General features: G+C 43.9%; 1 protein-coding gene across 7 annotated transcripts in view; it reads left to right on the top strand.

Moving 5' to 3' along the window:
* Klhl8 (kelch like family member 8) overlaps positions 1-18,618 on the top strand; it is a 49,481-nt gene extending 30,863 nt beyond the window's left edge. For all 7 annotated transcript variants that reach the window (XM_021163524.3, XM_029477832.2, XM_029477831.2 and 4 more), the window contains 8 exons: positions 3,990-4,538; positions 5,891-6,077; positions 9,269-9,412; positions 10,737-10,848; positions 13,321-13,489; positions 13,689-13,848; positions 16,982-17,183; positions 18,199-18,618. In XM_021163524.3, the coding sequence (XP_021019183.1) occupies positions 3,990-4,538; positions 5,891-6,077; positions 9,269-9,412; positions 10,737-10,848; positions 13,321-13,489; positions 13,689-13,848; positions 16,982-17,183; positions 18,199-18,322 (1,647 nt within the window). In that variant the 3' untranslated portion in view covers positions 18,323-18,618. The remainder of the gene's footprint in view (positions 1-3,989; positions 4,539-5,890; positions 6,078-9,268; positions 9,413-10,736; positions 10,849-13,320; positions 13,490-13,688; positions 13,849-16,981; positions 17,184-18,198) is intronic.
* The last annotated feature ends 4,351 nt before the right edge of the window (positions 18,619-22,969 follow it).

Raw genomic sequence — 22,969 nt, 5'->3', positions numbered from 1 at the left:
TGCATGGGTGAGCATTTTTACAAACTTTGGTTTAGGTACTCACATGCTAAGCACATACTGCACCACCTCTAAGTGGGACTTCTTGAAGGCGCCTGTCTTGTTGGGGAGAATTGCTCTGGCAGGCTCATTTCATAGCATACACTTCTGGGTCTCATGTTACAGATCAGTACACAGCACTGCATAGATACTGTCACATGTCATGCAGCTTGAGGAAGGCCCGCTCCCTCACTAAAGCTCAGGTTAATTTTAGTTGAAAGGGTGATAGAGAAGCAGAGGGTGACTCCCAGTAGCGTAAATGTTTAGCATGAGTGTTTTGCCGTATGCACGAATGTGCACCAGTTGTGTGCCTGGTGCCTGCAGAGATCAAAAGAGGGCCTCTGGATCTGGATCTGAATCTGGAGTTAGGTGGTTGTGAGCCACTGTGTAGGTGCTGAGAGCTGAACCCAGGTCCTCTGTAAGAGCAGCAAATGCTTTACCCACTGAGCCATCTCTCTAGCCCCACCTCTGTAGCAACTCTTAATGTTGCCAGCAGCTGTGGTATTTATTTGACTTAAAAAAAAAAAAAGAAAAAAGAAAGCTCGATTTTTAAGCCAATGTTCATAGGCTCTATTAATATTTTCCCAAGATTTTAAGTGGTGTTATTTGTTGTCAAAACTTCCAACTAATCAGGTAAGAGCAATTATTCTGAAAGACTATAGGGAAACAGTACATGAACCGCATTATAATAATACTTCCCAAAAGATGGGGAAAGGTGAACTGGTTACATTGTAACCATTGATCCCTGACCTGAAAGAAGGCTACTATTTATTTGTTACAGTTCTGAAGGCAGAGGAATTCAAGATAAAGATACAGCAGGTTTGGTATCTGGTGAGGGCTACTCTCTGCTTCGGAAGTGGCACCATGATGCTGCCTACTCCCCGAGGATGAGTCTGTAGTGACTGTGTCTCACACCGTGAAAGGCAGAAGGGTACAAAGGCATAAGCTAATTGGAGCAAGTCCTTCTATAACCCATTGATTTCATGATCTCAGAGCCCATATTATTTCATTTCTCAAAACCCCACCACATAGGAGTGGGGGAGGGGGCTTTCAGACCATATCCCAGTTGTAAGGTAATACAAAAGGAGTGGTCCTGGAGAAGGTCCCCTTTCCTCATAGCAGAGACGGCCCCTTGACTCTTGATGGAGAAGGACCCTTTACTCAATGTTTAACTAGTCTGAGATATTAAGGTGTCTTCAGAATTCTGTGACAGTCTGTTTGTCCTTTCAACTACTAACTCGGGTTGATTGATTGTTTGAGTCTGTTTTCTGTTACTCAGAAGGATTATTTAAATATTTATATTGTTTATTTCAACCCATAAACGCTATCTGAATTATTCCAGTATATAATTTAAGAATGAATTCGAGTGAAGTTAATTATTGTAGAACAGTGGCTGGTTGCTGTCATGTGGTACATGTTAAGATTAATTTGAGACTGATACATCTATCTAGCCTCTTTCATTTTAGATCTTGACAATAAAATACTTTTGGGATGATAAAGTAATTTAAATTAACTTTTTAAAAGTAGTATAAAAGAGCAAAATTATCAGATCTTAAATTGAAAACTCAGAATATTGCTTATAAGGATGTAAAAAAACTTGGATACAGGTTTGTTTTTATTGTGCACAAAAGAATAGTTTCAGAATAACCACGTTATTGAAAACTGTTACATAGTTAAGGGTTAAAAAGGAAAAAATGTTTGTTCGCCTATGAACCAGAGCCTTGCTTTGCATTTTGCTGAGGTGAAAAGTCACACACACTGAATGTGGAGATTGCTTGTGTTCTTGTTAGGTAGCTTAACAGAATGTAGCAAGCCATAAAAAAGTGTGTGTGGGGGGGTCCAAATCCATTCCAAAATTAAGAAAAAACACTCACCTTTTTCTGTAAGATGTCATTTGTGTGTAAACTAATGGAAAATCGAAACGTCCTAACTAGCTAATTTCGGATGATGAAGTAATGTGTTATAGCTACTATAACCAGACTGTAGAAGGCTTGCAGTGGTATCAGAAACTTGAGAAATCATCACATAGTTCAGGAAACCTAGTTCTCTTTCTCTTAGTTTCTTGCATGAACATCTTTGAAGCACATGTGTCAGCAAGCTGGGCATGTCAGACTGAGAAAAAGACCTGGGAAAAACTATTTCTGTAGGTCAGCAGATAAGCTACCTTCCAAGAACTGACAGTAAATAGGACTCTAACTGTTCCTTTCAGCAGTCGAGGCTCACTTCGCCGCTCACTTCGCCTCCTTTGTTAGAGTTGTTAGCGCAGACTCTGAGTGAGCTGTAAAGGTGAGACCTGCCCCTCAGACCTCTCGCCATGTCACCATGGTGACAGAAAAGTGCTCTACTGATCCAGCAGCCTTTGTTTCGCTGTGTTTTGATCCATAGTGGCCAGTTTTAAGTGTTTCTTTTCCTTTGTTTTAAGAAAGAAATAATTTCAACAATATCAGTACTTAACTATAATTTCAGGGTGACATGAGTTTTTCTTACTATCTTGAATTATTTGTGTTTGTTCATTAATCTAACAAAAGTATAAACAAGAAATTTTACTAGTACCGAGGACACAAACACATGTCATATATATCACACATATATATTTCATGGTGCTTATTTCCGTGACTAAATCATACAGTTATTTTGTAGTTTATATGTTTTTTACTTCAGTTTGAAGTACCAAGTTTATGTATTTCTAATTTCTGATTTTTGTTTTTCGAGACAGGGTCTCTCTGTGTAGCCCTGGCTGTCCTGGAACTCACTCTGTAGACCAGGCTAGCCTCGAACTCAGAAATCCACCTGCTTCTGCCTCCTGAGTGCTGGGATTAAAGGTGTGCACCACTACTGCCCAGCAATTATTTTTATGTATCAAAAAGGGAAGCAGAAACAAACTTTACAGAATGTTATAATATATAGCTTCAAAGAAGAGTTGGTGTAGTGAAAGCCATATATAGTGGTCCAAAGATCTTTAGACCTTAGAATGGATAGTTACTACAAAAAAGTAATTTTTAGGTCAGGAGGGCTTGACCACATTTTAAGTTGTTTTTTATTTTTAATCAAGAAGTTGAAATAGAGTTGAAGAAAGACAGTGTTTTATTATAATCTACATGGAAATAATTAGCTGGCTGGTTAGTTACTGTTCTACTGCTCTGAAGATACACCATGACAAGGCAACCTATGAAAGAGTTTATTGGGGCCCACAGGATCAGAGGGCGAGTCCATGACCACTGGGGGTGGGGGGGCTGGTGGTGGGGAGACAGGCAGACACACAGGCAGGCACCACTGCCGGGGCACTGCTGAGAACACACGCAGAGAGAGCTAGCTGGGAATGAACAGCATGGGCCTTAGAGACCTGGGGCCTGCGTGGAGTGCCACACCTCCTCCAGCAAGGTCACACTCCCTAATCCTCCCCAGACAGATCCACCCTGGGAACCAAACCTTCAAATATGTTAGATATTCAAATATGGGGGTTGTTTGCATTCAAACCACCACTCTGGCTATTAATTTATATTCCTTGGGTGGAAAGTTAGTATTAAAATAGTGGCTCTCTGGAAATTGAATGACTACTGTGTAGTTCCACTATGTAATAAATAGTGTTGTCATTTTTGGGGGGTGGGGGAGCCTGGGAATTGGACTTTCGGCCTCACACATGCAAGTCAAACGCACTACTATTAAGCTATAGTCCCCGCCCTCAGATAATTGCTAAGATGTTATTTTTAGGCTGCTTTACATGTTTACTATTTCACAGTACAATCCTCAAATATGAGGTAATGTAGAAAATAATAGTTCTGTGTGGCTAATTTAGGAGATGAAAATTATCTGACTTTGAGAAACTGGTCTAGATTGAAGGCTAAGTAGCTAAAGGATTTCAGCACTCATGTTGTTCAAGTTGTCAAGAGCATTGCCCATGGCACGTGTTCTCTGTTGTACCACCATCTCATTGTGTGTGTTGATTTGGACAGGTTGGCTCAAAGCTAATCTCTTGTCACAAACTGGTGCTGGCGTGTGTGATCCCCTACTTCAGAGCCATGTTTCTTTCCGAAATGTCTGAAGCCAAGCAGGCGCTAATCGAGATCCGAGACTTTGACGGTGATGCCGTGGAAGACTTGGTGAAGTTTGTCTATTCCTCACGGCTCACTTTAACAGTGGACAATGTCCAGCCCCTGCTGTATGCAGCGTGTATTCTGCAGGTTGAGCTGGTGGCCAGAGCTTGTTGTGAATACATGCAGCTACACTTCCATCCCTCCAACTGCCTGGCCGTACGAGCCTTTGCGGAGAGTCACAACCGAATAGACCTAATGGACATGGCGGACCAGTATGCCTGTGAGCACTTCACTGAAGTGGTGGAGTGTGAAGACTTTGTGAGCGTGTCCCCGCAGCATCTCCACAAGCTCCTCTCCTCTAGCGACCTCAACATTGACAGCGAGAAGCAGGTCTACAGTGCTGCCATCAAGTGGCTTCTTGCCAATCCTCAACATCATCATAAATGGCTGGACGAGACACTTGCACAGGTAGGACACAGGTAGGACTGTGTGTGTGCCATTGCTGCGTGACGTCACTTGTCTGAAGGGGTCAGGCTCGGGAGTTAACTCTTGATGGCCTGTGCAGTTTCTCCACTAGTGATACATCTGATAATTTTAAAAGCTTAAATATTTAAAGTATTCCTATGATAGTGTTTCTGTTAGTTGAAAATGGCTCCAGGAAAACAGCTCTACCAGTCGCTTATAACTTATGGTATAATAACTTATGAATCTAAGTTTTAATAAATCACTTTCCTAATGACAGTATAGTTATTCCTAATGACTGTAGACCTACTCTGTAAAGAACCACATGGCAGAACTTTGCATTTTAAATTTTATTTTGAAACCTCAGAAACATGTCTGTTATGATTGTTGATGCTATTAACTGTCAGAGTGTGGGTACCTTGGATAAGGAACTAGGAAACGGGCCTTCTGGGGCCTGCACCCTGTGTTCCCCTCCTCCCTGTTGTTTTCTCCTGTTCCTCTCCTTCCTCTTCCTCTGGCTTACTCTCTGAGACGTTAAGTGATGTTCCTTAGGGACCAGTCGCTCCATCTACTCACCTTTTCTGAAATGAATGCATTGTTAATTTTTCTAATTGGTAAAAAGCACTGGATTGGTAGGGGTGTACTTTAGTGGCTAGAGTTACATGCTTGTCTACCACTCATGAAGCCCAGGGTGGGATCCTCAACCTAGCCTAAGCCAAGCATGGAGACACATGCCTGCAATTGCAGCGCTTAGGAGATAGGATAGGACAATCCGAGTTGGAAAACATACTTGGCTACATAGCAAGTTTGAGACTGGCCTGGGATGTATAAAAATCTGACTTAAAACTAAAAACATTGGGTACCTAGCCCAGTTTGTTGTTATTTGCAGACAGGGTCTAGCCCAGACTAGCCTGACAACTCTATAGCTTAGGCTGGCCCCAAGTTTACAAGCCTTCTATCTTAGACTCTCAGGTTCTGGGCTTACAGATATGAGTCACTATGCTCAGTTATGCCCAAACTTAATGAAAATTTTAATAGTGTTACTAAAATCTTATATTAAGAACAAATTACTTATATTTTTGCTCAGAGGAAGAAAACCTACTCAAGTGTGAGATTGTAGTTGGATTTTTAAAGCAAGAGTAATAATTTCTTTCAACTTCTAATTTATTTCACATGTAACAGTTTTTTGTTTGGTAATGTTTTTATGAGGCTGGGCATTGAGCCCAGGGGCTTTGCATGTGAAGTACAAAGGGCCTACGACAAGTCATAGCCATAGTCACATTCTGTGACTGTGTGAATCGGGGGTCATCTATTCTCTTACTACCGAAGTTTCCTCTCACAACTCTCCGTGGTCTCAGGTCCGTCTGCCATTGTTGCCTGTTGATTTTCTCATGGGTGTTGTGGCGAAAGAACAGATCGTCAAGCAGAATCTGAAGTGCAGAGATCTGCTGGATGAAGCGAGAAATTACCACCTTCACTTGAGTAGTAAGCCAGTTCCTGACTTTGAGTACACAGTCCGGACGACCCCGAGGAAGCACACTGCTGGTAAATAAACTGCTCATTTTATCCACTTACCAGACAGGGTATCTGCCATATCTGAGGGTTATTGGTTATGTATGCCCAAGTGAGTAGTCAGACTGCTAGTGCCTGATTATCTTTTTCTTTTTTTTTCTAGATTTATTTATTATATGTAAGTACACTGTAGCTGTCTTCAGACACCCCAGAAGAGGGCATCAGATCTCATTATAGATGGTTGTGAGCCACCATGTGGTTGCTGGGATTTCAACTCAAACCTCTAGATGAGCAGGCCATGCTCTTAACCTCTGAGCCATCTCTCCAGCCCCGTGTCTGATTATCTTAAGGTAGTGATTGGTCGGTCAGTTGAATGTGTGTATTCATGATTCTTAATCATTTAGTTTTACTGATACAACCAATTTCTTAGTTGTTTTTGATGTTTGGTTTTATGAGATAGAATCTCATGTAGCTCAGGCTATCCCCATGTAGCTCAGGCTACCCCCAAACTCATGACCCTGCCTCTGCCTCCTGAATGCTCGATCACAGTCATGTGCCTGACATCAGGAAGCCATCTTTAAAAAAGGAATATAAGTCCTACAAACCCTGAAGCAGTAGCTTTCCTTCAAGCTCTTCCCTGATTCCTCAGGCAGAATTGGGTGCTATTGGTGCCTTTCAAGTACCGTGTTGGAATTTGTTAGTCTGTGTGTTGACATGGTCCTCAGAAATGACTATAGATCTTTAAGGCTCATATTATTGTGCCAAGCATTCCACTTGATACACATTACATACTTCAGAATTTGTCATTGTGTTTTGCCAACTCAAAAGAAAAACAAAAACCATACCAATGTTTGTATGAAGGGCTGTGCTAAGCTCTGAGAATTGAAGGCTCTTACATTTAAGATTGAAGCTTCTCATTGGGCAATATTACTTTGGACTGTATTTCTCCAAGAAAATAGTGTATGTGTGTGCGTGTGTGTGTATGTGTGTGTGTGTTTGCACGGGAATGTGCATGTGTTCTTTAGATGGGTTCTCATGCAACTCAGGCTGACTTTGAAGTCACTGTGAAACCCAGGCATCCTAGAAATCCCCGTGTAACCCAGGGTGACCTTGAAACCATGACCTTTCTGTCTTCACCTGGGATTCAGGCGAAGTGCTGGGATTCAGGTATTTACCATGTCTATTTCCATACCTGGGGGACGAGAGAAGATAAGTGAAGTCCAGCAGCTCAGCAAGCAAGAGGAATCCTGTATAGAGGTTTCCTCTACGTTGTTACTGAGGAGTGCTGTGCGGGAGAGCCTGACAACCACAGCACAGAAGGCACGCTTGGCTGTGAGCACCCTGCTTCTGAAGATGTTCTCCTAAGCAGTTGGTTTGCCGTGAGAAAGACTGTCACTTCATTCTTCCTATGTTAGTAAATAGAATTGCAGGTTTTCGTTACAGCTGGGCAGCACCTTCAGTTATGTCCTTAATCACAACACTTATTTTTAGGCAAAGGCAGGTAGGATTTTATCTTTTGAGTTTGATGTTAGCCTAGTCTACATGGCCACTTCTAGGCCAAACCTGTCTTTTAAAAAAACTTTTTTTCTATTACAAAAGTCTGTTTTTGTGAATCCTGTCTCCTGAATTTGAAATGTTTCATTAAATTCTTTAAATTCACTATTTTCTCTGCTTGTCCGTTTGGGGCTGGGAATGAGACCTAGCGCTTTGTGCATGTTAGGCGAGTGTTCTTCAGCCATATTTAAATTCAACATCTCAGCAGCCTAGATGCTTGCCAGAACATACTAGATATTCATATACATGCTCTCACATAGTCCTAAGAACTTACAGAATAGGGTTGTTTTTCCTGCTTTTTTTTATTTTTTATTTTTATTTTTAAGATTTATTTTATGTATGAGTACACTGTCGCTGTCTTCAGACACACCAGAAGAGGGGATCCCATTTACAGATGGTTGTGAGTGACCATGTGGTTGCTGGGAATTGAACTCAGGACCTCTGGAAGAGCAGTCGGTGCTCTCCACCACTGAGCCACCTCTCCAGCCCACAGAGTAGGTTTTAACAAAAGAACCAGCCATTTATCACATAGATGTTTTTTCTCCATTTTGAGGACTAAGAATTAGGCTAAAGTTGTCCAAACCACACAGTAACAACAGAGAAAAAGATTTGCATGCTGATATTTTTGCCTCCATTTTAGGTTTTTTTTTGTTGTTGTTTTCTTTCATAGCATGCTTGAAGGTGACCTATGTAGCTTTCACTTAGAGACAATGTTATCAAAGAACACGATTACATTCTATGATTACGATTGCGCCGCTGTCAGTACAGTTGACTGACTTTTGTTTATTATAAACTTGACTCTGCAATCTTTTAGCATGCCCAGCTTTTATCTTCTCTGATTAGAGGTTTTGAGTAAGTTGGAAGGGGTGTTCTGTGGTCGCTCAGCACACATTAAATGCTGGCTGTGTTGTGAGCTCTGGAATAGGCGTTAGAAGTGCAGACATACAGCCTGTGTTGAGGAACTTGGTCTTGTCTAGGAGAAAAGACAGACCAACTCTGCAGAGTATCGCAGGTGCTTTGCTGTGACCATACCACGTGTGAAAGGGGTGGTCAGGATCCGGTCAAAAGTCTCGAGATCTGGATCACAGGTGTGCCCTCCATCTCTGGATTGTAGTTCATTCCAGAGGTAGTCGAGTTGACAGCCAGGAATAGCCATCACCATACCGTGGCACAGGTGGTTTGACACAAAGGGATGAAGCTAAAGAGGGGAGGATGGGTGGATCATGAGAACAGAGAGACCTGGATGTTCCAGATGCCAAAGTAAGGGGTTTCCAAACAAGTGAACCGTGTATCCAGTGCTGGGCTTGTGTTCAGTAGGGAAGCAGTTAAGAGGTTGGTTGGGGTAGACAGCTCGGCCATGGTGGAGACAGAGGTCCTCTTTACAATATACAAATATGCTTGTCATTTCTCCTAAATTAAAAAAAGCTTTATTGACTGTTAGGACTTAAGCCGGGACACTTGTAGTGAGTGTGGATTTAAAAGGATAGGCAACTGTTGACTCAGATTCTTTGGAAAGTTCAAGGGGGCAGAAAGGGAATTAGATTAGATTTCACAACTCGCCTCTTTTACAAAAACCATTACTCAGAATTTGATAATCAATGTCCACACTTATTAGGAATAAAGTTTTAAAAGCTGTGATACTGATCTTCGTCTTATGGCTTTCCCTTTAGGTGTGCTGTTTTGTGTGGGTGGTCGAGGTGGATCTGGTGACCCCTTCCGTAGTATTGAATGCTATTCTATCAACAAGAACAGCTGGTTCTTTGGACCAGAAATGAACAGCCGCAGGCGACATGTGGGTGTGATCTCTGTGGAAGGTGGGTCTGCTGCCACCGAAGGTCATTGCACAGAACTGGTGCTTTTCTTAATAACATGAACTTAGAAATTTTCTTTCTTTCTATAACAGTGGCTGGATAACATAGCACGTTGGTATATAACTTAGCATATTGGTATATAGATTTAAAAAATGAATGGCAGGGGAAAGTGAAATTCTTGTGGCTGGGCATGGTGGCACATACTTACAATCCCAGCATTTGAAGACCGGGGCAGGAGGATTTTAGTTCCAGGCCAGCCTGAGCTACATGGCAAGACCCTGTTTCAAACCACCAAGGGCTAGAAGTGTGTCTCACAGGCAGATTTCATCTATGTGTGCAATAGCCTGGGAGCAGTTATAGTAAATGACGGTCTCTAGCCCCTGTGCACCCAAGGCTGGCCTTGAACTCCTGATCCTCCTGCCTCTGCCTCTCAAGAGTCAGGACTACAGGCCTGCTCCACCATATCCAGTATGTACAGTACTGAGAGCTGACTCGAGCTCCCTGGGAGAGGCAGGAGCTCTGCCAACTGAGCTCCTAGATGACGTCTTACATATCTTAAGAGATTTTGTTTTTTTTTTTTAATGTGTATAACGATTTGCCTGCATGTGTATATGTGTACCACGTGTGTACCTGGTACAAGCAGAGGGCAGCAGGTCCACCGGAACTGGAGTTCCAGACTGTTGAGAGCCTCCTTGTGAATGCTATTGGGTCCTCTGGAAGAGCACCAAGAACTCTCAACTGCTGAGCTGTCTACCCACCTCTGAATTTCCAAAAACATCTGTCCTCTTAATAAACAAGGAAAAGCTGACTCTTAAAAATCCTTCTAGCATTTTTCTATGATTCTGAAATTAATTTTTAGTAATGATTTGAAATCTCATTTCCATAACTATAGTATTTCTCAGTATATATGCTGAGGATGTAGCTGGATGAGAGAACAGTCTTCCTCATTTTCTTCAATTCTGTTTTATTAAGAAAAAGGTTGATCACTTTGAATTAACAGTTTCATACTTTATAATTTGCTACTAACCTTTTTTCCATTTTATTGGCTTGTTTTAAAGGCAGAATTAATGAATTCATTTACTCTTTAATAAAAAGCGATGAAACCCAAGAAGTTAGCATTTGAAAGCACTTAAATAACTTTACACACAGGCATGTGTGGTGAAAGTTTCCACTGGTTTTCACTTACTACGGTGACATGGATTCAGTATTGAACAGAAAGCAATGTTAAAAGTTAATTTATTATGACATTCTAGTTATAAACTGTTTACATGTAAATAGCATGAGTATCTCTCTTAGGAATCAGATAAAAAGAATTCTCTGTTTGCAGGGAAGGTGTACGCAGTGGGCGGCCATGATGGGAACGAACACCTGGGCAGCATGGAGATGTTTGACCCTCTCACTAACAAGTGGATGATGAAGGCATCGATGAACACCAAGAGGTGGGTCAGCCAGCAAATCCTCTAGAATTGACAGGGTCAGGTAAAGAAGGCAGAAATGGAAAAATCTTAGGTTGAAGGGTGTTCGGCTTTCAGAAACTCATTCTCAAGCCCACGTTGTGAATGCGTCCAGACCGATGCCTTATTACGGGGTTCTGTGTTTATATATGCTGAGGATAAAGGCACAGAGAGGTGGCTCTGCGGTTAGGATGTGTGCTGCTTCTCCAGAGGGCCCAGGTTCTGTTCCCACTCCCACACTGGGCAGCTTACAACACCCTGTAACCCAGCTCCAGCGAATCCAGTGCCCTCTGTGGATTCTTCTAGCACCCACACACAGGTGCACCATTTAAAGTGGTCTCAGTGGCTCGCCTATCTTGGTAACCTCGTTGTTCTGTAAAAAGCCCTGCTGCTCTTTTTTAAACTCTTTGTTTGAAACAATTTTAGATTTTTTTTTCCTCCGAAAAGTTGTAAATCTGGTAGCACTCTTTGTTCACTTTAATTTTATTTAAATTCCCTTTTGCGTTCATCTCTGTATGTGGGGGAGAGAAGGGAGTTTCATGTGTGGAGGTCAGAGACAGCTTTCAGAAGTCAGTCTCTCCTCCCATCCTGGTCAGACTCAGGTCGTCATGCTCAGTGGCGAGTGCCTTTACCTCCTGACCCAGCCACCTCACCAGCCCTTATTATTCTGCTTTGTTGTGTTGAGACAGGATCTCCTGTCACCCTGGCAGGTATCACACTTACTATCCAAAAAAAACTGTGGAGTTACAGGTATCAGGGTTCCTCGGATGAAGATCATATTGCCTCAGCTGGAGTTAACTACTGGTGCCTTGTAGGAAGAGGTCAGGGATGCTATAAAAACCCCCACTGCTATAGAGCAGCAAGAATTACCTGGATTGGACTGCCGCCATACCAGGTGCACCCTGCCGTGTGCTCCTCACCCAAGCTCCTTGTGTGTTCACACCTCACAGTTACAGTCATGCCAGAAATACAGAGAGCATCACTAGAGACAGGACTGCCAACTTCCACAATGTCTCAATACAGTTTTCTTTACAGATTGGTTGGTTGGTTTTGTGTGTATGCATGCAAGTGCCCACGGAGGTCAGAGAGGGCACCAGATCTCACTGAGCCAGACTCACAGGTGTTTATTAATGGGTTACCAGGAGTTAAACCCCAATCCTCTGCAATAGCAGCAAGTTCATTCGACCACTGAGCCATCCCTCGAGCCCCCCACCCCCCACATTCTTGAGTTTTTAATTGGTTTTACGAACCTCCTTTATTGGCTGTTAATTTGATACTGTATGAAGAGAAATTGAAACAGGTATGACAATACTCCTGACCTTAGTGGAAATGCATGTAGTGTTTCTCTCAACTATTATACTAATCATGACTGAGTCTTATTATTACCTTGTTAAGAAAATAGCTCTCGAAATTTCTGCTTTCTTTACTGATTTAAGATTAATGTTACTATACTAATTTTTGTTTTGTTTTGAGACAGGGCTTCTCTGTGTAGCCCTGGCTGTCCTGGAACTCACTCTGCAAACCAAGCTGGCCTCGAACTCAGAAATCCACCTGCCTCTGCCTCCCAAGTGCTGGGATTAAAGGCGTGCGCCACCACTGCTTGGCCACTAATTTTTATCTATAATAAATTGAACTATATTTTGATTATTGAAACTTGTATAAAGGAAAGATTGTTGATTACATGATTCAGTAATTTAGCCTCTTGTAAATTTTTATTAATGATTTGAAATGTAACTTGCAACATCCTGAGATGACAGAGCAACTAAAATCATGTCACCAAATCAGGACTCAGAAAGCAGTAAGCCTGGAGATACAGCTCTGTCTGTATACAGTACTTGCCAAACATGCCAGAGGTCCTGAGCTGAATTCCCAGCACCTCAGAGTGACAGCCAGCAGCAGCAGCAACAGCAACAAAAACAAGCAGACCAAATATTCTGTCGACAAAATCCTTGAATACATGTCAAACAAGGTCATATGTCAAAGCCTAAAACATCAGTTATGCCAGGACTATGGGGTGGGAGATTGGGTTTGCAAACTGTTTCCTTATCAACCCATTAATTTTTTGGTTATATCACTGCCTACTTACTAACTGAACACTTTGGATTTCTTCATACTGTTTTCTTGGGTTTTGCATTATTATTTGTTCTGAATTTAGGGTTAGCATAAAGCTCATGCCTGGTAGATACAAGGCCTTGGGCTCAATGCTCAGGAAAATAATAAAAGAGGAAGAAGAAAAAAAGAGCTTGAGCCAAGTTTCCAGTAACCTGTGCAGGCCGTGCTGTGCAGGCGGTGCTGTGCAGGCAAGGGCACCGCTCAGAAACATTAACACATGTAAAACTCTGCATGCAAGGCACACCCTTTGGTGATTATTCTCAGAAGTGCCTTGCATCGATAAAACATCTCTTCTTTTTCCTGAAACAGACTCAGACACTAAGGCATGTCTAATTGTTCTTATAGGCGAGGAATTGCCTTGGCCTCCTTAGGGGGCCCAATATATGCAATTGGAGGATTAGATGACAATACGTGCTTCAGTGACGTGGAGAGATACGACATCGAATCTGACCAATGGAGCACAGTGGCACCAATGAACACTCCCCGTGGAGGCGTTGGCTCTGTGGCTTTAATAGTAAGTGACACAACCCCTTCCCATGGAGAGGCGCCAGGCGCATGCATGGTCGACATAGTCAGGTTCACATCAGCAGCTGCAGCATTGGCTACCTACCAAAGTGTTGGTGAAACACTGGTTTTCCTGCATTCTGCTCACCTGTTAGGACCATGGAGAGATCCATCTGAAATCTGTCGCATGCTTTGTTTTCTTCATGCAGAACCACGTTTACGCAGTGGGTGGCAACGACGGAGTAGCCTCCTTATCCAGCGTGGAAAGGTATCACCCGCATCTGGACAAGTGGATAGAAGTGAAGGAAATGGGTCAGCGAAGAGCCGGCAACGGTGTCAGCGAGCTTCATGGTTGTTTATATGTTGTTGGTGAGTGTGTGCTCTCTCTCTAACTTAATATATAGGGCCCTTGATGACAGAAAGTAACAGAGCAATAAGCCATTATCCCAGTCCACCTTTAGTGGGTCAGTCCTGAGATGTGCCTTTGAACTCTTACATTTGACATCAATGCTTGATTTAAGTCATCATATTTAAAACTTCTGCCGGCCGTGGTGGCACATGCCTATAGTCCCAGCACTCAGGAGGCAGAAACAGATGGGCCTCGTGAGTTTGAGGTTACCCTGCTCCACATAGTAGGTCTAGGCAAGCCAGGGCTGCATAGTGTGACCCTCTCTCAAAAAATAAATCCAAAAAGCAAAACTTAGATTATATTTAAAGTAAGTATAATCCACTTGCATTTAAACAAGATACATATTTTTGGAAATGAAGAAACATAAGCATGACTTGCTAAAATCCATCTTGAAAGGTCTAATGACTTGTTTTTTCTTCCATTTTATTTCAAAGCAAATGATACCGAGTGCCTTTTCCATAGGATGTATATATGTTAGCCTTTCTACTGCTCCTTGACTGACTGAGGTGCTGAGTTAGAGGACTTTTAGAGCTGTGCTTTCTCAGATTCTTAACATTCGAAAGAATAATTTGGACTGATGTTGTACTGGGAAGGAGGCAGCCAGGCTGTGTACTCTGGCAGCTGCAGCTCCTGAGTGGCGCAGAACTGCGCAGCCTCCCGTGGGTGTGCCGCACCTGCTAGTGGGGCCTTACACGGTTGTGAGCCTGGTGTGGAATGCCCAGTTCTCAGGGTTGTCTCAGGAGCTAGGGACGGTGCACGTCCGACTCGGAAGCTGCTCTGTGCTTCACAGAGAAGGAGCAGCTGGGAGGGGTCATTGCACATGGTTTACATCGTAGAATGCACTGAAGGGCACTGTGGGCAGGTCTTGGTAAGAGAGCGTGTCATTAGTATTATTGTCTAAATGTTGAAAGTAGAAGTAACACTGGCTCTTCCCGTGCTCTTGCCTGAAAAGCAGAGAAATAACACAGATCCCCACCCCACCCCCACCCCCACCCCAGCCTCACCTACGGCACAGGAGTCAGTTGTAGAGTCAGGTCCCCGTTCTTATAGTCTTATGGTCACAGCCTTTCACACCTCCAAACCGCGGGCAGGTCGAAATGTGTCACAGGGTTTCACATGGTGTCACATGGCAGGTCACACTGTATCACAGGGTGTCACATCACTGTGGGCCACAGGGGCACCAGGGGTGCTACCACTTGCTCAGCCTTTGGGACCTTACAGCTGAAACAGATGTGATAAAAAGAGCAGTTCAGACCGAGCATTTAGAACAACCCTCATAGGAGCTGGGGACAGCTCATGGCAAAGCTTTGGCCTGGCGTGCAGGAGACCCTGGCTTCAATCCCGAGCACTGAAAGTACAGCAAACAACCTTCAGCGTTCAAATCCTCCCTAAGACAGGTCCAGCCCTTGTGAGTGACGACGGGATGGCGGGACAGGCACCTTTAACGGCCGACTGCATTCTGTCTTGTTTCTCTCTCTGTCTTGATTTGCTTTTCATTGTTAAGGGTTGTTGGACCTAAACTAAGGCTTCTTGTGTGGTACGCAAGTACTTTACTGTTGAGCTGTGTCCCCAGCACTGAAATCTGCCTCATTACCTATGGCGATTAAACAGAGCCAATAAAAACGAAGGCTATGGAGAATTAACTGCTAAAACCCAGTCTTCCATGTTAGCATGAACAGTGACAGACTTACAGTATGAGAGAATTATGTTCTGATGAGACTGTGATAAGCATTTGCCAAAAATCCATCTGGTCATGTACATAAAATTAGTGAATTTCATTTTATCTCAATTGACATAATAAAATTAACCTCAATAGAAGAATTTTGCTTGACTGACCTTATTCTTTTTTCGCCCCGCCCCCTCCCCAACTGACTTTATTTTTTTATTTTTTGTTTTTTTTTTTGGTTTTTTGGTTTTTTGGAGACAGGGTTTCTCTGTGTAGCCCTGGCTGTCCGGAACTCACTCTGTAGACCAGGCTGGCCTCGAACTCTGAAATCCACCTGCCTCTGCCTCCTGAGTGCTGGGATTACAGGTGTGCACCACCACTGCCCGACCTGACTTTATTTTTAAAGAAAGGATCACAGTAGCAAAATATCTCTTCATATCAGGAAAATGGGTGGAGTCGCCAAAGATACTGCTGTTCTCTTGGAAAGGACCCAGGAAAGATGGTGGAGGTCACAGTGACAGACCAGGCTTCACTCAGGGGTGTGCTAAGTCATTCTCTATTGAAAAGACCGTTTATGTAGAGCTCATGACAGGAAGAAGACGTGGCTGTGGCAAAAGTGGATGAGGATTCAGTCAATGGCCCACTGTCTCTGTAATTGTGCCGGCAGTAACGGTTTTAACACAAGCCCTGGGGCAGGAGAGATGGCTCAGCCATTAAGGGCTAGGCTCACAACTAAAAGCATAGCCCTGGCAAGCTTGCACCTCTGTCTGGATGAGCATCACAGGTTGGTGCAGTTCAGGTCTCAGGCTCCCTGCTACTTAGCACACAGAGAGGGAAGCCGGTCTTGCCTCTTGGAATCTCAGGACAGACTATGAATGGCTGCTTCCTCCCCATAAATTCACCTTCTTTTCACGTCAACACTTTAAACCCAGACATGGTGGCGTACACCCATAATCCTAGCCCTGATGAGGCTAAGGCAGGGATATACCTTGAAACCCTGCCTCAAAAACCAAGAGGAAAAAGATTAAGTCTACTGTCAAAGCGCAACACTGAGTGCGTGGAGTTAAATTATAGAAAACGGGAGTTGCTGGTGGTAGAGAGGTGTTACAGTCATTTTTTTCCCCTAAATCATTCTAAAATAACTTTCAAAGCTTGAGGGTTTGATTTTGTTTTGTTTGTCTTGTTTGTCTTGTTCTGTTTGAGACAGGGTTTTTCTATGTAGTCCTGATTATCCTGAAACTCACAGGCAGGCTAACTTCAAACTCACGGAGCTCCACAGGCCCTATCTCTGCCTCCCAGGTGCTGGGATTAAACGTGTATACTACCAGGTCTGATAAAAGCTGGAGTTTTATAAGCCGTTGAGTGGAGATTTAGTTGTCAGGTTTTATGAAATGCGGCGGCGTCATTCTTAAATATTGCTTTTGTAGGTGGTTTTGACGACAATTCCCCTTTGAGTTCCGTGGAACGGTACGACCCTCGAAGCAACAAGTGGGATTATGTGGCAGCTCTTACCACTCCCAGGGGTGGCGTAGGGATCGCGACAGTGATGGGCAAAATCTTTGCAGTTGGCGGTCACAATGGCAACGCTTACCTAAATACCGTGGAGGCGTTTGACCCCGTGCTGAACAAGTGAGTCCACACTGCTTCTCCTTAGCGGGATGCGACGCCCCACAGCAGTAAGGCTGAGCTCTTCATTAGCCCTCACTCTCTCTCAGTGGAGACCGCAGATGGCAGCAAACCTTACATCTAAAGCTGGGCTTTGCCTGCTGACACATGCCGAAGATAAAGTTCAGCGTCTGTGTTGCCTGCCACTGGGACCCTCTCCCCCTACTGAGCTATGGAGTCCTACTGCAGCTTGTTATGCCATGTCTGACTGACACCCATGGGAAGCCTGCAAAGCGAGGAGGAGTGGATGACTGGGGTGTGGGTAGAACTGGGAGGGGCGCAGGAAGGGGAACAGCAGTCAGGTTGTAAAAAATAAATTGATTAAAAAAGAGATAAAGTTCAGTGCATGAAGTAGGCACAATAAGGTTAGCAATTAACTAATAAACTGGACCATTTAAACAGCATGCAGAGATAACAGTGCCCCCTTCGCTGCTCTTTCTGTTAAGTTAAACAAAGGTCATTTGAGCAAAAGAACCCAATACCATGACAGTTGGTCCAACTCTAAGTGACACACCAGCCAGAGGCTCTCCTAGGCAAAGCAGAGCAGTATAGCATCTAAAACTTAAGACAGTTCTGGACTGGCTTACTGTAGATAACTGAACCTGCAAAAAGCAAACTGAGATAGTGGAGGAATATTATGTTATTAATATAAAATTTGGGGCTGGAGAGATGGCTCAGTGGTTAAGAGCACCAACTGCTCTTCCGAAGATCCTGAGTTCAAATCCCAGCATGTGGTGGCTCATGACCATCTGTAATGAGATCCAATGCCCTCTTCTGGTGCATCTGAAGACAGCTGCAGTGTACTTAGATATAATAATAAATCTTTTAAAATAAAAAAAAATATATATATATATAATTTGGGGATATTTTTCTCCCTCAAGGAACTCGCTATCTTTTAAAAGAATCCCCGTAGTCCTGAGTGCTGACTTTGGTTGGGGTCCCTGTGTTCTGTGGTGACAGTCTTGTCCTGTCTCTCCAGGTGGGAGCTGGTCGGACCTGTGTCTCACTGCCGAGCTGGTGCCGGTGTGGCCGTGTGTGACTGTTTAACTAGCCAGATCCGAGATGTGGGTCACGGGTCCACTAATGTGGTTGACTGTATGTGATGAAGTCCCAGCAACAAGGACACAATCCCATCTGATGGACAGGAAGACAACAGGCCTTTTGACTGTGACTGCAGCTACTGTTTTTGAATGTCAGCTGTTGTGAATACACGTCTGTGGACTGATGGGTGAGAGTTGTTCGTCGTAAAGCTAGGTGAGCTGTTTCCTGCTTCAGCAAACAGTGGAGCGGGCTGGAAGCAGCCTGTCTGTGAACCCATTCTTGCTCTGAGAGATGTTTGATGTAGTGCCAAACCTTAAAATAGCTGTTCATTTTGATGAATAAAATGTAATTTATTGAGTTTCATCTATTCTTTTTCCTGAAGAAACTAACTTCAGGCAGTAGGTTTTTCCCCAGAGGAGAGAGATGCCTGCTCATCAACATGAGAACTTAAGGCCTGCTCCCTTGAGGATCATTCTACACGGTGCTGATGAATTCATGTCTTGCTTTTTGTCTCTAGATGGTGACTTTCAGTTCTTGGGTGTTTATGAAGTAGGGAAAATGTTTGTGTGTTTCTGAGACATTCTTGAAACCATAATTAGTGTCTGTAAGAAGGCCTTTGCTTCCATTTCGAGTTTCAGAACTACAGGACACTACTGTACTGGCTTCCTCACCAAGTATGGTGGCCTCTATTTTCCCACCCGGGAGAATTTCTTGGGATGACTGTGGATTAGTGTTAGTGCAGCGCCCGGTCCGCCCAGTGAAAAGACAGAAGGATGTGTGAAGCCCATGTCCACCTAGGGAGGGGAATGTGGAGGTTCCTTTAACTTCGTTCTTTGGGTTTGTCGTTGGATTTGGAGTGAGGATCCATTTTCTCTTTACTCTGTCATTTGTCACTGTCCTGGGTTTTTCTAATTGTACAAAGCTGAATTTATTTATTATCAGGACATGAATGCATTTTTACAAAATTCCTTTCTGCAGTATAGTTTGATTAGTTCAAGTTTGTCATTAATCAATAAAATATGTTGTTGATAAAAGCAGAAAAAATGGAAACTACTAGTCTTTTCATTGTTTAATGTCCTCCAGGGCATTTATTGATACTTTATTGAATATTTCTACAGATAATCTGAAGCCTAGCATATTGATAATCATATTGTAACATGAGGTCTTCGTTGTTTGTGTGTGTTTTATACATGTGAGTCCATGTACACACATGTTCACATTCTTGTGGAGTCACAGGATTCACAGCAGGGTCCCCCTAGACTGCTGTCCATTTTACTCACTGAGGCAGACTCAGTTGGACTCAGAGCTAATCTATATATCTAGTCTGAGGAGTCAGCTTGTCCCAGAGATCTCCTGTCTCTACTTCCAGAGGCCTAGAGTTACAGGCAGCCTGCTTCACCTGCCTTCCATCACATGGGCACCGAGGAGCTTAACTCTGGCCCAGTGCCTTCCAGACACATTAAACAAAACAAAACCACATGTTGGTGTCCTCATCTTTCATGAAGCAGATTTTAAACTTCCCAAATTGGGCAATTTTTTCCTGTTGTTGGGCTTTTTATATGGCTAGTGATCCATGATCACTGTGGTTTCTCTTTCAAATGAGTGAGTTTAAGTAGTCAGCAAGTGGGATAGATAGGTAAAAAGAATAGATAGAAAGTAGGAGAAAGGCAGGAGAGCATCAGACCAGACTCCTACACCATCCAGCAGAAAGCCCTGAAGAGGCCCTGCACACCCAGACACTCAGCTGGAGCAGCTGACCTGTGAGGACGGTCCCATCTTCTCCTGGACAGGACTTGTCGTTGGTTGTTCCCACCCCAGGCATCCTTACATCATGGGATAAGCAAGCAGTAGCTAAGTCTCTTGCATTAGAAAGGAACCCAGAATGACTTCCCTCCATGTTCAGGACCAGGCTGAACAGCTTCCTCACTTGTTGTCACTGTCACAACATTTTCCCTCTGGGCCTGCTGCTCCCCTTTCTCACAGGGCCAGGTAGCACAGTAGCAGCCCGACCCTGGACAAGGGGGTCTTGGAAGACATCCTGAGGTAAACATCCTTTGAAGCAGGAGTGGATGTAACTTCACCTCCAGAGCCAGCTCCCTAGGGATGTTAAACAGCACACACAGGCTTGCTCATGTAAAGTGTTCTGTGCAAGCCAGTGAGCAGGTTTAGCCAGACCAGTGCTCTCTAGTCTAGCTGGCTGTGTCTCGGCCAACCCTCAAAGCACGTGACCATAACACTTGGCCGACTCGCTCCATCTAGCCGAACATGGAAAATGTCTTGAAGCGTGGCTGCTGTCAGCTTCTCGTCTACTGAATGGCTGGACATTTGTGGTCACTGGTTGAGGATCTTGATATCTCATTGGGTGTACTCCGCTCTAATCTTTACTAGACAGCGGTCACCTGACATGCCAAGTCTGTGCCCTTGTACCTGTGAAATATGAGGCACTCATAAAAGAATATGAAGAGAAGGGAACGGTGACGGTCAAAGCATCGCCCGATGGGCCTGCCAGCAGCAGAAGGAAGTGCATGGGGGTGAATAGGCAGCCTCTTAGAGGCTAGGGAAGACGCTTTGCGGGATGAGTGCAGACAGAGGGATAAGGACCTTGACTGGCGTTGCATGTATAGAAACGGGGACAGGGAACATGAGAATGAACACTGTATGGGGCCTCATCGCTCCAGCCTCAGGTGCAAACAGCACTTACGGTGTGAGACAATTCAAATGGTGAGGTTATAAGTGAAAAATGTAAGTGAGGTCTCACTCTGGGTTGTCAGGCTGAAAGCCAAGTGAAGCACTTGTCCCCACCTTCCATGCCTAAGCAGGGAGGGGCACACGGATGTGGGAGAACCTGACGTGAGGGGAAAACTAACCCAGTGACAGGAGTAGGAGTCTATAGGCCAATTACACACTGTAATTGAGAGATGGCAGACTACATGGAAGAGGGAAGAGGAAGAAGAGGGTTACTGGAGGGCAATAGATTAAAGGGGGATTGGACAGGAGACGGGAGAGAGGAGGAGTGGGTGCGTTAACCAAAACCAAGGAGATAAGAAAAAAATCCTTGTGCAGACCCACTTCTCAGCTAACTTTAAAATATAACTGGAAAAAAAATATAACTGGAAAAGTTTGGAATTACCTGCATGGATGGACATTTGTGCTCCTAAATGAAAATGACCATGCAAGGCATAAGATGCCTCCCTCAGAGGTACTGGCCAGGGAGGCGTGAGAGGTTCCCCAACAACACAGGTTGCCATCGCCTTTGCTTACCCACTAAATGCTATTTCCTTTATTCATGTCTGTGTGTGTACCTGGTGTTTGTCAGAGTATTTCTTCATAGTAACAGGAGACAAGACAAAGACACTGTCATTTGCTGACACAAGCTTTGCATGGAATGCTTTTGTTAACATTCACTTTGACATATCTGCAGTTTTAATTACGTACAAGGGTTTCCTTGGAGAGAGAGAGAGAGAGAGAGAGAGAGAGAATATGAGAATTCACGGACAGGCTAGTGTTTAGTGTAACATTAGTTTACCATAGCAAACTAGCAAGATCTTTTCTTTGGCTGTTCATATCTTCCATGTGTGTGTGTGTGTGTGTGTGTGTGTGTGTATGTGTGCATGCGCGCGCGCGCACTGAGGTTTTGGTCATCATCTGTTTTAAGCAGTGTATGTTGAGATATCCACTTCCCTTCTCGGTTCGGTCACCTGGGATTTCATGATGAGTTGGGGTTTATTTGGTTGCAATTCTGCGGTCAGTCCTAGGGCCTTGCTTACTCTCCCAGTGAGCCCCATCTTCAGCCCTTGTTTATTGAGACAAGATGTCTGTAGTTGAGGCTGACCTAGTTGTGATCCTGCCTCAGGCTCCCAGATGCCAAGGGACAGGGTGAATTACCATGCCCAGCTTTAAGCAGTTATAGGGTGGTTACTTAGTATCAGTGGTGCATGCGCAGTCTTAGAGTGGTTACTTATATCAGTGGTGCATGTGCAGTTATAGGGTGGTTACTTAGTATCAGTGGTGCATGTGCAGTCTTAGGGTGGTTACTTAGTATCTGTGGTGCCCAAGAGCTGTTTCAGACTTCCTCTCTTGTTCTCACCTGCTGTTGAATGAGGCAGAACTGTATCATTTCCAACTGGTTTTCTCAAGTTGGCTCCCTTAGTGAGCCCTGGAACTCTGTTCCCTGGTCTGGAGAGTCAGTCCATTGAACACGGTTCACACAGTGGGATGCTGTGGTTCTGAGAGCCTTTAAAGGATTTTGTATCTTCAATGCTTCTGCAGCATGTGGTGTTAAAAGAATTCAGAAATATCGCCAATATCATCACTATTGTTCCAGAACCACTTTTTTTTTTTTTTTTTTTTTTTTTTTGAGAAGGCATTGCTATGTAGCTTAGGTTGGCCTTGAGTTCACTATGTAGCTCAGGGTAGCCTTAAACCTGCTGCAATCCTCTTGACTCAGCATCCCCAGTGCTGTAGAGGCATGCAGCACCACACCAAACTGTCCATGCCCTTGTCTTATAAAGTGGCTTGCTTTCCCTCCAGCCATTCTCATTTTCCGACGGTCGATCTGGATGTTTTTTATGGGTGCCTACACTGCCATTTGCCCTTCCTTCCCTCACACAGTTTCTTGGATCCTGACCTTTTTTTGCAAGTGAGATGTTTCTACCCATTTTCTGTTTTTCCTGAAGTTACTTTGGTGGTGTGCTGCTGTGGAATCTTGC

This window comes from Mus caroli, unplaced genomic scaffold (genome assembly GCF_978045245.1).
Source record: "Mus caroli unplaced genomic scaffold, Mus_caroli_1 scaffold_4, whole genome shotgun sequence".
Lineage (NCBI taxonomy): Eukaryota > Metazoa > Chordata > Mammalia > Rodentia > Muridae > Mus > Mus caroli.
Note: the sequence above shows the minus strand (reverse complement) of the source record. Positions and strands in the feature narration are given on the sequence as shown.